The 9,038-nt window shown below is 46.3% G+C and overlaps 1 protein-coding gene across 2 annotated transcripts in view; it reads right to left on the minus strand.

The window, feature by feature from the left end:
- Positions 1 to 2,710, minus strand: part of TTYH3 (tweety family member 3) — a 74,804-nt gene extending 72,094 nt beyond the window's left edge. For both annotated transcript variants that reach the window (XM_071570780.1, XM_071570779.1), the window contains exon 1: positions 2,491 to 2,710. In XM_071570780.1, the coding sequence (XP_071426881.1) occupies positions 2,491 to 2,613 (123 nt within the window). In that variant the 5' untranslated portion in view covers positions 2,614 to 2,710. The remainder of the gene's footprint in view (positions 1 to 2,490) is intronic.
- Positions 2,711 to 9,038: the final 6,328 nt, after the last annotated feature.

Here is a 9,038-nt window from a genome sequence, read left to right on the forward strand (position 1 = left end):
GTTGGTCACAGATTGGGAAATCTTTGCTAGAGAAGCAGTAAAGAAACAAAGGATACATTGCTTCCGTCCTCGTAACACTGAGCACAGCTGTATGCCTGTTTATGACAGCAGTCCAGCTACCTGATAGCTTGAAGTCATGGAGTTTAGTAACTTACTAGAGCTGGGGACACCCTGCCCTTTCCCATCCCCATAAACTCCCAGCCAGCATCCCCCACTGACTTCTCCTCAGCCCCTGAGAACTCAAATGTGGTATGTAGTTTAACAGTTCATACTTAAAAATTAGGGTATCAATCACTAATAGAATAGAATACAAAAACACAGACAATTTGTGCCAATGAGAGCTACAAAGTAAAGAAAAATAAGTAGAATTTAATATTAAAAATCGTCTTCCTTATTTTGAGGATGTATACAATCCCACCTGCTAAATACAAAAGGTTCCTAAAGATAAGGGGAGACAATGCCAGCACAGGCTGCACACAGAGCAAGAAATGCAAATTTATAACAAAGCTAATAGAAAAAAGCTAGAATTCAAACCAAAAGGCCTGCAGAACAATTTAAAGCACACGAGAGCATTTAGCATTACAGTTCCCAGCCCCAGGATTAAGTTTCCCTGTTTCACTGCATTAGAATTAATCTCTGTGGCTACGAACTCCAGAGTCAACTTGCAGAGCCACAGCAGCTTCGTTATATAACCACGACACCAACAGCACAGGCTGCATTGCTGGAGCCTGTTTGCTATCCCTCACCAACAGCAAAACCAGCAAAGCTGCTGCTGCTCAAATCATTCTCCTGACGACAGACGCCTCAATAATCCAGACATTCGAGTTTGGATTTGATAAGACATTTTCTTGTGAGCTGATGTAAAGACTTAAAAGGCCTTCGACTGCTGTGCAAGAAGTCCTTAATACCATCAAGGGAGGGGAGGCAGATACACAGGAGGAGAACAGCAAAACGCTTTAAATGGGAATATGATTACTGTAGAAAAACTATCTGACAAACAAACACAACCCCAGATTGTTGCTAGGAATGCTTTCAAGCAATTTAAGTGAAAACCGGTACAGCTGCTGTCTATTCAAAGGTCACCAAGTGCTTGTTTCACGATAACACAGTCCCAAGAAGATCTTTCCATGAACTCTTCACTTCTGATCTCCAGTATCTCATATCCATTGCTTTAAAGGCAGTTACCCTCTGAGGTCATGGAAATATAGTCCAGCTGCTGTGCAGCAACACATCTGCATGTGGCCATCTTGAACTCTGCTAAGCCAAGGGAACTAAAACAAATCAACAAATTGAAGCACCAAATACAAAGTTAGGTCAAAATTCCCTTTGATTTACCCAATTAAAGATGTTTCTTTGTATCTGCCTTTAGCCCTTTACATACAGTTCTCTCATTTTGCTCTAGCTTCAGCCCACAGATCTGTTCACCTGTTTAAAACAAAAAGCCAAAACATACTGATTTCTAAAATATTTCTAATACCTTCTACTTCTGGGATAAACAAGAACTGAAGAAGCCTAAGCCTTCCTGCCTGTGTGCAGTTCAGCAGGCTGCATATATAGGACACTGCAAGTATGTTCAGAAAAGCAAAATGGTGTTTTCAAAACCAGAGACCGTGGCAAAACGAGGCAGCAGAGCCACTGCAGCTCTGTTCCAAGATGACAGCAGAGAACACAGATGTTGGAGCACACAGATTCACTCCACAATCATTTTAATTACATGCCTAGCCAACCAGGCACAGGATACAGGCTAAGCAGCATTAAAAAAAAAAAAAAAAAGAAGAGCGGCACACAAGTATTCTGCGAGCATCCTCCCGTGCACTCGATGCTAACGCCGCTCTCGTGCATTAAGTCATCTGTTTTCCAGCAGGCAGGCAGCCGGCTTTGGGAAGGCACTGCTGGCCTCTCTGCAGGGCTGGCGGCATCAATGGGGATGGTCAGCGCAGCCTGCACAGGGTTATGATCGGCGATGGCGGGTTGTGGTCCAGCCAGGGGCACCAGGCCGGGTCGGTGCCTTCACCTGGCCAGCGCCGGGACCCGGCCAGGGCACACACGGGGGCAGTGCAGCCCCACCGCCGGGGGCACTTCGCGGTACGGTTCAGTGGGCACGGAGGTGTTCAGTCAAAGGCTGCGCGCGATAACCCTGCAGGTCTATTCGAACCTTAATGAGTTTATAATTCTATAATTTCACCTTCTCCCAAAAGAAGTACTTGGGGCTTCCAGCAGCCTGGCGGGGGCCGCTCAGAGCTCCTGCCGGGAACGACCACCCCCAGCTGCCAGCAGCGACACCCCCATCCCGACCTGCCCCGAGCCTGGGCGGGGGGACAGAGGGAGAGGGCAGAACCCCACGGGACAAGGGACACGGCACCCACTGGTACCTACGGACACCCGCCTGGGGATGCCCGGAGAGGGGGGGGGGGGGGGGCGAGCATCCTCCCTTCTTTCTTCCTCCTCCTCGCCCCCGGAGCGCCGAGCCCACGCGCCCGCCGGACCCACCTGCTGGTACTCGGCGTCGTGCGGTCGGAAGTCGGCGGCGGTGAGTTCCCAGCGCAGGCTGAGGTGCGGCAGGCGGTGCAGGAGGCTCACCCACCAGGGCGGCGAGTAACTCACGCCCGCCATGGCCCGCGCTCGCCTCACCCCGACCCGCGGGCCATGGAGCGTCTCCCTCCTCAGCGCCGGCCCCGCATGGCCGGTTCCCCCCGCGCCTCCCGCTCCCTCTTTGTTCGCCGAGAGGCTCCGCCGCCCGCCCGGGCCCGCCCGCCCCGCTGCCATTGGCGCCGCCGCGCCCCGCCCGCCCCGCGCGGTGCGGCCCCGCCGGGGGAGCGCTGCCCCCGCCGCACAGACACACAGACAGACACACGGACACGGACGCACACACACACACACACACACACACACAGGCAGACACGCGGACACGCAGACACAGACACGGACAGACAGACACACGGATTCATACAGGCACACAGACACACACACAGACACACGCACAGATGGACACACACAGACACACAGACGGACACACACACAGACACACAGACAGACGGACACACACAGAGACACGCAGACAGACACAGGCACAGACACAGACGGACAGACATAGACACACAGACACACACAGAGACACGCAGGCAGACAAACACACACATACACACAGACACAGACACACAGGCGCACACACACACACACACACGATGCTCTGTCGCCGATGGGAAAAATAAAATAATCATTTGAACAGTGTCCCAGAATCTCAGAATGTCTCAAAAAATGCATGGATATGGCACTTGAAGATGTGGTTCAGTGGTAAACATGGTGGTAGTGCTGGGTTGATAGTTTGACTTAGTGATCTTAGAGGTCTTTTCCAACCTTAACGCTCCCATGATTCTATCCCTGGGCACAGGGCCATGTGTGGAAAGAGAGGAGCATCCACACTTGGCATCAAACCACACTCCCATCCCTCACACCAGCACCTCTCCCTCCAGAGTAACCCCAAAGTTGTTCCAAGCACTCAGCATGTTCCTGCTCCAGAGGACAGTGCTGTGCCCAGGCCTCAGGCACCAACACCTTCACTCCAGCTGATGCACTTTGTGCAACACACTTGATCTCTGGCACCTGACTGCCTCAGCCTGGCTTGGCTTTTCCAAACCCTTGGGGGAAATTTCTGGAGGTACCCAGGTGTCTAAAGATGAGTATGAGCCCCTCATGGGATTTCTGATTGTGCCCAACCTTCACCTGTTCCATGGGGAGATGCAGAGCTCTGGTTCACCTTCACCCTCCTCTCTGCAAGGCAAAGATTTGGCCTCATCCAAACCCTGACCCAAAGCCAGTGCTTTCATCAGCTTCAACAGACTGGGAGCTGTCAGCTTGTGTTGATGACATCATAAATCAGAGGCATGAATTAAACACCTGAATGTTCCAGCAATGACAGCACCCGGCAGTGTAACACCTCAGAGCTGTGCACAACTAACAGTGTGTGCTGGGCTCCCCACAGAGCCACTCACACACCACTTTCCCAAGGATTACACTCTGACCCAATGGAAAAAGCTTTTCATTTCTTTCTAAAAAGAACATAACCAAACTGGTTTTAGTCTTCAAGGTAAAAAATATGAGCATATCCTGTTTGGGACTTCTCAGAAACAAGTAAGTACATAAATACTCTGGATAACATTAGGATAGCATAGTGGAATAGGAAAGATAATGGTAAGCATCAGCAGTCCCAAATTCATTCACTTCATCACAAAGATTGTACTGTTCCTGTTGCAACTGAAATGTATAAAAATATTTGCTGTTTTCCATTCCTGTTGCAACGGAAATGTATAAAAATATTTGCTGTTTTCCATTCCTGTTGTAACTGAAATGTATAAAAATATTTGCTGTTTTCTTTTGAAAGAAATAGACCAAATAATTTAATTCTTGCTGTAAGTATGTAGTGTGGCCCAGCATTAATGCAGGAGTTCCTAAACTTGGCCAGTCTATTCAGACCATCCCCTGGGTCTTTGTTCTCTCCATCTCAGGCTCCCCATCCCAGCCCTGAAGCAGCACACCTCACACACTGCTTGTTGCTCCAAGCACTGTGTTTTAAACATCACTCAACATAATTTGGAGTTGAAAAAGGAAAGAAGACCATCCAGTCCCCTAACAGACTTCAGGCAAACATCTCACAGGTCTTACAGGCTTAAAAACCCTTCTCTGTTTAGAATTAGAAACTGTTATGGCCCATGAAAACCTAAAAAATATTGGAATGCTGTGTATCAAAAAAAAAAAAAAGGAAAGAAAGAAAAAAGGTAATGTCAACTGGTTTTTTTTCTTCTAAATGGCAGCAGGTCAGCACATATTATGGAGACACTTCTTTTGCAAGTATGATTTTATCACTATTCCCAAACACAGCCAGGATTTCACACTTTACATTGTCTGATTCATTTGATAAATAAGGAGAGCAAAAATGCTAAAATGGGCTATTTAACATATTAGGAGCAAATAAACATATTTCTGCTGATGTTCTGAAATGTAGCACCAACTTTAATAGCTTTTGACTAGGAGGGGATTTTCATATAAGTATTATCAGCATAGCAAAAAAGAAATCTTATCACTCACAAATAGCATTAAGACACACGTCAGAGGGTTCACAGCCATGTGGGGTGTGCACAAGAACAAGATATACAAGGGGACAAGATATGAGCCCTCAGCTCCCTCCAGCTTTCTCCAAGAAAAGGATTTATTTTTTTGCAGGAGAACAGCTGAACATCAGCCAGTTTTGTTTTCTTCCTCATTATTTTCTTTTTTCTTTTTTTTCTCACAGTGCCAGCACGGATGAAGAAGGAAATATTTTAAAGGCCAGTGATCCACCGTATTTCACCTCCAGTTCTAAAAACCTAAAGACAAGGAGCAGAGAAACTCACTGGGGGCAAGAGATCTCTGCTTGAGCCACTTATGACACAGAGTTTATGCAATTCGGTGCTAAAACGCTCCAGGCTGGAATCCGTCCTGCAGATGTTCCTCCTGCCACGGGCCTCTGGAATGACACAAAACCCCCACCAGGCTGCAAGCCCAAGTACCTTTGTCAGCAAATGATGGACATGGAGTAGAAGCAGATGCAGCAAACACTCCACACTGAGATCTGGTTTGATGGAGTTGATGTAAATCAAATAGAATAAAATATTTTGGAACAAATGAGAGAAAATCTGGATGCTGTTACATGGGGTGTGACACCAGTGGGGCAGCCCCAGTGTGAGGCACCATATAGGGCTGGGGGTGAGTGGGAAAGCAGCAGCTCAGCAGTGCTGGTGTTCATGCCTCTCCCTCAGCCTTTTGCTGCAGAGACAACTGGATTAAAATACAGTAGAATGAAGATTTGGAATTACAGAGAAACAGAGGCATCAACAGCTTTCATTTCTCCTCCACAATTATTTGTAATGATATGGGGGAAAAAAAGAGTAAAATGGATTCAGCAAACTAGGAATGAGAGCCAGACCACAGGATCCAGCACCAGCCATACTTTCCATGGCAAGGCACTTCAGCCTGTTGTACCACCTCATGAAGCAATGTTTGCAATCCTTGGATGTCTAGCACCTCTCATTTGATCCTATTCAGGTAATTCTTGATTGCATGACAACAAGACAGTATCAAGGCTCTCATGTTTAGATTAAAGCAGCCTTTTTCCCTTTCCACACAAATAGGTTCACTGGTTTGCCAAAGCAGAATGAAAAAAACAAGACTGCTGTGACATCCCAGGAACAAAATTTAACAGTAAATCGCCCTTGCATGGAAAGCTGTTCTACAGTCAACCAAAGCAAACTGCCAATGTCAGCTTGTTCACTGGTAATCCTGCTGAAAAGTAACCCAAAGAGCTGTATTAGCATTCACTAACTTGCTCTGCCAGTGGCTTTGCTAAAGAACCACTGGACAGAATGGGCAAATGTGAATTATTCCAAATTAAAAGAAATTAAGATTAAACAGACTGGTTTAAACTTCCAAAATAACACAGCTAGTGCTGTTCTTCATTCTCTTGAGACCACCAGGCAGTCTGCAGAAGCACTCCTAGAAATGTAGCTCTTTTCACTTTTCAGAAGCTTCTCTCTACTCCAAACATCCCTAAGGCTGTTGTGATACTGGCAATGACAGCAGTTTTCAAAATGGCAAGCCCATATCCCTGGATTTTGTTATTCACTCAGAAATTAAATAATTCAGCTTCTAATATACTGTGGAGTGAGGAGTCTCCCCAACTGTCAGACCTAATATGTGATACAAAACATTTTAGCCAACAAGACAGATTTAAAAGGAGGAAAAAAAAGCAAGTTTGAACCCCAATTGCCAGCAGATGGATGAGTTGCCCTCCTGAGACAGGGACTAAATTACGGACAGTCAGAGGGAGGTCAGTGAGACATCCGTGTCTGCACTTGGCTGCCACTGTTAGGCAACACCTCTGACTCCGCTGCTCCATAAACTCTGCCCTTACATCAAGCCGTGCTCCTTCCCGCTGAGCTGGGCTCTGCCTCCATCAAAATTACCCTTCCTCTCCTCCCAGGGCTTCCTCTGTAATTTTCTGCTCAAAGTCAAAGGAAATAACAAAGCCAGGGCTGCTCTTCAGCCTCTCTCAGATATTGCTGCCCCCTCCATGACAGCTCAGTCCCCTCCCAGCCTCTGCTCTTCCCAGAAAAGCCACATTGCCAGGGAACTTCCCAGCTGACTTCTCCCAGCTTGAAGGATTTCCCCTGAGCAGAGGCATCTGCAGGCAGGAACATTTGGGTCTTCATTACTTTCCTCTGACGTCCTCTTAGGGACTTTTATGTTTACACGAAGAATAGCCACTATCAGGGCCAGCATAAAACATTTTAAGCAAACTCAAAGACATCACAAGAAAAGGTTAATTCTCTCATTTCCAGTCCTGGGGCAATATTCTCTCTCTTTCCCATGTCCTACCAGTCTTTTTAAACTCTGTGAGTTCCAGGGAAATGGGTGGACAATGTGGAAATCCTATTGCAAAAGCACCTGCCCGCTCCTTTCCCCAGAGAGCCACACACAGAACATTCTATTATTTAGTTAATTGCAAAGAAACAATTACAAAGGAACTTGGCAAACTCTCCCTAATCACAGCAAGACCCATTTGCAGTCCTGTAAGTTCAGCAAATTAGCAAATAAGTGAATATAAAAAGAATAACACAGCTCAAATTGCACTTTGTTCGTTTGTTTTGTCACTCATAGTTTCTGTTTAATTATTTAAGGTATTTCTTCATAACATTCTAGTACATTTTGTATAATAATGAAGGTTTACAAGCATGAAAATGCAATACAGGGCTATTAAATATCTGCCGAGAGAGGGAAGAAAACTGCCAATCCTGTGAGTAAATTATAGAGAGCCTGCTCAGGAAAAATTTCCAGGTTAGATAAACAGAAGGTTCTGCCACAATTTGTGTAAGCTCCAAATAAGGATTATTGCTAGATAATGGCAATGCTAAGCAATGTTTGTGCACAGCGTTGTACTACAGGAATTCATGGTCAATCCCATTTATTAACAGCTATTCTAATTTTCCATGTATATACCTAGAGGGCATTCAAACACAGCCTTTTTTTAATAGCAGCACTGTAACCAAGTGACAGATTTTACAGTATTTCATCCCTGAAGTCATATTACAGCAAAGACTTTCAAGCTGTTACATTAGTGAAGCGGAGCTGACAGGCTGAGGAGGGGAGTGAGATCCAGGTGTGGGATTGTCTGGCTGATGGAGAGGGAAGTAAGACAGCCCTTTACAATGGACATGATGTCCCTCCTGGTTCTTCCCAGACCATTTTGAACATCAAGATCTATGATTTATGACACGTCTGTTCACACTGCCAACAGCAGGAGACCTAAAGGGTCTTATGTGGTACCTGGCACAAAGTGTCTGTGAGGTGTGTTGGCAAAATCCTTCCAAATAGAAGGGGAGTTGTAACAGTCTGAGCAACACCTTGAGAGGGGAAGTTTGTTTATACACAGCTCTGGTGAAGGGAACAACACAAACACTGTCCTGGAGACCAGTGGGAATCCAAGCACTCTCAGATTGGAAGAAGGTGATTGGGAGAGCCAGGCTGTGGGAGGGGTAAGGGGAGCGGGGTGCAACCTAATCAGTGGACTACAGCAGACTGTAATTAGTAAGAACATAGCAACAGTCACCATTCCAGGCTACTTCTTTGTGCACAGCAAGGATAGAACAAGTGCTAAAAGCCACACATAACCAAGAGCAAATGTGCCTTAAACACACCTGAAAATAGGGCCAGCATTTGGAAAGTGATGTCAGTGCTGTCTCTACAGCAAAGTCCTTCAGCAATCATTGAAGGAAACACCAGAGGAACTGATGTAGCACCTGACCACCCACCCCACCTGAAAACCCTCCCCTAATAACCTGGGGTCTAACATGGAAGTTTTGCTCTTTGCAGGTCTCAGTGATGCCCATTCAATGAAAACTTTTTTCCCCCTTAAAAGTTCATAAGGGAAAGCAATTCTTCAGCTGACAAACCTTCCATAAACAGATGCTGCAAAGCTTGCAAGAGTCAAGGGCATTCTGACTTCC

This window comes from Pithys albifrons, chromosome 16 (assembly GCF_047495875.1).
Source record: "Pithys albifrons albifrons isolate INPA30051 chromosome 16, PitAlb_v1, whole genome shotgun sequence".
Taxonomy (NCBI): Eukaryota; Metazoa; Chordata; class Aves; order Passeriformes; family Thamnophilidae; genus Pithys; species Pithys albifrons.